The sequence below is a fragment of the Ciconia boyciana genome, chromosome 1, assembly GCF_034638445.1.
Source record: "Ciconia boyciana chromosome 1, ASM3463844v1, whole genome shotgun sequence".
NCBI lineage: Eukaryota > Metazoa > Chordata > Aves > Ciconiiformes > Ciconiidae > Ciconia > Ciconia boyciana.
The window spans coordinates 182,329,066-182,335,065 of NC_132934.1; the positions used below are offsets into that span (position 1 = coordinate 182,329,066).

General features: G+C 34.3%; 1 protein-coding gene across 3 annotated transcripts in view; it reads left to right on the plus strand.

Moving 5' to 3' along the window:
* DIAPH3 (diaphanous related formin 3) overlaps window positions 1–5,281 on the plus strand; it is a 249,940-nt gene extending 244,659 nt beyond the window's left edge. Inside the window, exon 29 of one of the 3 annotated variants that reach the window (XM_072850118.1) lies at window positions 2,496–2,723. In XM_072850118.1, the coding sequence (XP_072706219.1) occupies window positions 2,496–2,589 (94 nt within the window). In that variant the 3' untranslated portion in view covers window positions 2,590–2,723. Of the gene's footprint in view, window positions 1–2,495 lie in introns of all 3 variants that reach the window. The other 2 variants (XM_072850117.1, XM_072850116.1) reach the window with 2 other exon arrangements.
* The last annotated feature ends 719 nt before the right edge of the window (window positions 5,282–6,000 follow it).

A 6,000-nucleotide genomic window follows, 5' to 3' on the forward strand; every position in this document is an offset into this window, starting at 1 on the left:
TTGATTGAAAGAACATACACAGTAAAGATGTTGCCTGATTTAGGAAGCAGCTGAAATAACAACTTCGAGATTATAAAACTGGATTTAGATAAAATATGTGTTTCCAAATCTTTTTTTTTTTTTTTTAATTGACACTAGCTGCTCTGTATTTTTTGTAGCATGGCTGAGACCAAAGTATTCTCAGTATTTAGGAAATGCTGCTAATCACTAGCGTAAAGTGTCATGTGTTAAGACCATGACACTTGGTGATTTTTCCAGTGAATTGTGGCATTTTCACTGCACAGGAGTTACAACAGATGAAACAAAGACAACTCACATAAACTGGCCAGTGATTAAGGCACTTTCCTACTGCTATTTCCCGTTGTTGCAGGACCCCTCAGACTGAAGGGAAGGACTCTGGTCCTTGAAGTTGAATGCTCCACTCATTAGTCTATGCCTAGAAAGTCACAAATATCAATACAATTGCTGTTTTAAGGGGAAAAAAAAAGACACAGCTGTACTCAGCTTTACTCAGTCCCTATCCCCGCACAACAATTCCAGATTGTAGGCAGCAAGTTATGGGACACACCTCTCTGCAAGGCTAAATCAGTTACTGAGTTTCAAAGCGGGACAAGAGTTTAGATAGATCCCAACATCTAATTCTTAATAGCTAACTTGCAGCAGTTCCCTGCTTAGACTATTTGCTGTTCTAAATCTCACTCTATGGCACCTTCCTCTGCCCCTCACACACTATGACAAATTGGGGAAAATATTGCTGGATTTTCCTTTGAGGCCTCAGTTCATAAGTGTTCACCACCTTTGTTATTCAGTCTAGTTCATCATACCTAACTGATCCTCATGCTTGAGTATTTTGGAGTGAAGACTTAGCTGAACTGCAAAGTAGTTAGAATTTGGGTGTTGGTATGCTTGAGAAGTTTACTTTCAGTGCCTAATTTATGGTTGCCTTTTTAAAAAGTCCAACACCTATACTTAACCTCTGATTATATGACAGTATTTTTTTTTCTATTTTAAAAAAAATATGGATTTTTAAAACACCAAGTATTTTTCTCACTGCCCGTAGCCTGAATGTAAATAAAAAGGGCTATGATGCAGCTCGTATTTTGTATATAGATGCAGGTAGCATGCTTTTATCAGCCTGCAAATATGTGTTCAGAAGCAATAAATATAAACATTTAAATGGAACTGAATATTTAAGAGTGTACATAAAAGGGATATTTTAATTATATATTATGGGTTTATTATATGTAATTATAAAGATGTGTTCATACCAAATCTCTGGCTTCCTGTAATTCAGAAAAACTGAAATGTGTGCTGCCGCATCTTCAGGATCAAATTATTTTCCATAGTATAAAATAGAAATTACATTTTTCAACTAAGTGCAAAATTCAGCTATTATCGAATTTTAATTAAGAATTGTTTATCTGATTTAGAGGATGATAGAAAGAAGGTATTTATTTTCCTCCACTTGCCAAAAGGTGATCGTACTTACAAAATTTGCTGAGATTGTCCAAGAAAGTGTGTAAAATCCTCATCCATCACCAAGAGCCCCTGGTCAGGGAATGACAGTGCAGTAAATATCTTCAGCAGCTGCCTTTTAATGTACAAGCTGTTTTCGGTAGGAATTTTCAGCACTCACATAAAACACACTGTCATGAGTGACTGCCTGTGCTCCAAAGTCATTACTATTGGGATGATGGAACATCTTTCAGCGAATAAGCAAAAAACTTTAAATGTCATGTCAAGTTTGTTGAAGCCATTTTCAAGCCTTGCTCAAGGCTACATGAATATTGAGTATGCCTGTTTTTAAAAAGTTTGAGATCTATGAGAGGGACCACTCATATGCTGGTTTGGAGAACAGTCACTTGATTGGGGCGGGGGGGGGGAATGAGACAAAAAAAGAAATCTGTCTATTAATACATGTCAATCCACCAAAGCTCCTGGATATTAACTGAGTGGAACTTCTTGTGACAGTCAATGCCAGTGATGTTCAGCAAAAAGTAGCAAGTTATGCAAATTCTGAAGATTACTTACCTGCCTAAAAGACCACAAAGGAAAGAAAAATTATTACAATGGAAAATTAAATGAAATAGATGTTTTAAAATACATTTTAAAATTTGAACAATTAAAAAACATATGTAGAGAAGGTAATTAACCAGATAAAACTTGAGAAGACACTGAGAAGTGCTGAGTACTCTGTCTTCTCTTTGACTCCAGTAAGAAAGGAAGATCCTGTCAGGCTCTGTCTGTGATTTTGTAGGAAATACAAATGCTAATCTAATGAAGTCATGTAAAGTCTGTATCACCTCCAGGGGACCAAGCCCACTGCTTTTGAAGTGATAATATTTTTTGTCTTGCCTCCTTGGCAATCGTTACTCCTTCTAGTACATCATCTGCATGTAAAATTTTGTTTGATCAAGAGGTCTTTTTATATTACAAAATATTGAAACTGAGTATTTTAATAGTGAAATGAGGATTATTTGTTTTATCTTCTGCAGAGAACCAGAAAGGACAACTAGAGAAGTCATGTTCGCACCACAGTATCAGTTTAAACTTGACAAGAAGCCCAGTCACCAAAGAGGCTACTTATGATGTGGAAAAAAGTTCTATGGCGTGGAACAAGGCTGTTGGGAGAAAGGAAGCCTGTCATGGAGAAGGCAACAAAGAAAAGAAAATAGATCGTATCAGGTCTCCTTCTAAGGGAGAAGCCATTCCAGAAGTAGAAGCTCTCCTGACAAGACTGCGAGCACTATAGAATAGTCACATAAAGGATTAAATCAAAGCTTAAAAACAATCTATAATAGCCTACATCTTTAAAGATACACTACTTTTCTATTATTGACATTACATACTCTTGAGTTCCCAACTTTTCTATGGATGAATACTCTACTTCTAAACTGTTCGTTTGCAAGACTGTACAAAATGATACTATAGTTTTGCATAACTGCAAGATGATTTTTATTATATGTTTTTACCTACTGAGCATACAAAAAATATCAGAAGAAACAGATATACTAAATTATTCCAAGGCACAATCCTTTTAGTGGACAAACTGCAGACCACATGTTTTGAGAGCTTCTCAAAATAGGAATATCTTTTAAGTATCATTAATAATGCCTGGGAATAAGGGTCAGTAAATAACAGAAAAGGTATTCTTACATTTTCTACTGCAATTGCTATACTTAAGAGGTTTTAGCACCTAAAAAGTATTATTATAGCATCCTTTGCAATTATAGTAATAGGAAATATGTATCGTATAAATCAGCCATATTCCAGTTCAAGTTCATAAAGCTTGCTGAATTATATATGTATTTACAAAACGGAAATCCATGGACAATAAACAAAAAATCTATGCAAATAATGTACTTTGTGTATGATCAATATATCACTACTGTTAAGCTTAGTTATGATTATTATATCAAAATAATATATACAATTTCTGTGATTGCAAGGTTTTGCAATTGTGTCCATAGTGGGGGAAAATATCTTCACAGTTATTTACCAGTGTAATTTTTTATCTTTTCACATGTGAGTTAATATGTTTCTATAAAAGGAACATGTAATGGAAAAGGTTTTTACAATTGGTTTTTCACAAACTCATTTTCCAGTAGCCCGTAAAGTCTTATTTGCTGGCACAATAGGAATCTTGCACATAATTGCATCTCTTTTATCTCACTGTCATTGTACATTGTTACATGTTCGCTATCGTATTTATTAATTGCACATCATAAAGAATCGCTACCTATGTTACCAAGTAGGAAGCTACTATTAGTATCTTGGCTGCATTATTTAAAGCTTCCTTGTTATAAGAGTGTATTAGGTATCTAATATCTTTCTTCTAAATTACTCTATTTTTCATTACAAAATGCTGAAAAATATGTCTTTCAATAAGAGTCAGTTACATGAAACCAGTGTTTCAATGCTCCAGTGCTTTTTATATCCTTGTTTAAGTTGCCTTCGTACTTCCTGCACTAAACATTAATAAAGTTAATTAGAACTTGGAAACTGGTCCTGTTTATACATACTGCGTGGAGGGTTTTTCAGCCATCGTGGGAATCAATCTCATGTTTCTGGGGCTGTTGTAACCGTCATTATGCACTCTAATTACATTTCCCACCTTAGCTGAAAAAAATAAAAGGTATAAACAGAAGTCAGGGAAAGATACAGAGAAAGCCTATCAGACAGTAATTTCTTCAGCTCTCCTTGCAAACAACGGGCAAAACTGTCATACAAGGCCGCCTTGGGTAACCTGAAGTTGCATAGAATAGCCATAGAATTGGGGCTTAATTCATCTTTAGCTAGAAATACAACTACTACTAGTTGTTCCACTAAGGTCTTCTGCACCTCCACTACCTTACTACCGCTGTTTACAGGGTGCAGTAAAAATTAGTATCTGCAAAGTACAATATGTTTGACTAAATAAAACGGTGTTTCAAACACAAAGAAAATGCATGTTGAAGAAAAAAAAAAATCAACCATTCACTGGATGTCTTCAGTTGCTGAGGATGTGCTAAAATAAAAGGGCTAGGAGTAGAGAACTGGCTCTGAAATATTAGCAGGATGACCTACCAAGTGAAAGTGGAAGTACAAATTCATTTTCCTGAACACAGTAAACTTCTTCATTTGAATTAGTGGGTAATAGTCCACAGCAGAAAACTGACATTTCAGGACACTACTGTGTAGTTTATCAAGCAAAGAAAAGTTACAAAACTATCTGTCTACTGAAATTTTCAATGAACCAAAATGCTACTAGCAGCCTAGCATCTTCTGATTTAAAAACAAATATTTATATTTAAAATTATAGATCTTAAGCTACCTTTTCTTACAGTTTGAGAAGCTTTTAGAAATGTATTCCAGGGCTTTTAGTCCTTCTAGGATATTGTGTTTCTGAATTAATCCTTTCAAGCAGCCATCAAGTTAATTCACAGTTTCTTTTGTATAACTAGGAGAATAAAAAAAGCTATACAGCTTCTTAGAATCCATGTAAATACAGTATGTAATTTTTTTCCCCTTCGGTATTTCTTTGTACCATCATAATTTGATGTATTCAGAGTTCAAGTGCACAGTCCAGTTGAAGTACACAGTAAGTTTTCGTTCTACATTTCATCATTCTTTAACTTCCCTTAGAAGCAAACAAATACACAGGACATTTTTGATAGGAAAAAATGCTTGTATTGCCTGATGAGTTTGGGTAAAAATAATTTTGAAAGTATTATATCTGTTTTCTATTTCTATGCTTTTATGTTTTATTAAAGTATAAAACTCAGCTTCTAAATTATATGAAGTAAATTGCTTTAATTAAATTTTAAAATTAATTCATTTGTTCAATTTAAAATGTAAAGTTAATTCAATCTAAAAAAACTTAGGGTAGACCTTTAATGGTGTGTGCTAGTTATTTTTAGTAAGCCATTTTTTAGTAAGTATCAAGTCTATTCCTTGAACTGAGGGATTGAGCTATATACCACTTGTGCTAGATATTGAAGAAGGTTTCACATACCGTGCAAAACCCGCTCTTTCTGTAATTCACACCTGAAAATTAAATCTTTATAAAAAGAGCTTCCAGATTTCTTCAAACATGACTGTTCAGATAAAAGCATTTGAAGTAATCTTGCGAGGTACATTCCACTGTTCCTTCTCTACCTCAGCAGCAGACAGAAGGCACAAACACCCATGGCTTTTCTTACCAGTAAAACTGTAAAGGTCTAACACATCTTTTTGATTCTTCACATTCATTTTGGATGACTTTTCATTTCACTCAGTAAAAGAATTTTGATTACTACATCAATTTTTACTTTATATATACACCACATTATTCATGGCAGTGGTCTAAATTCATATGTATAGTCTAAAGTTTTGACCTTATCAAGATATGAATGTTTGCTATCAGTCTCTTCAAGCTGCATGCAACCAAGCTTGACACCTGGCTTATAGACCGTAGGTAATATACTAGTCAGTGTAAAACCAGAAGGAAAAATGATGGTAGCAACTTCATTACAAAATAGT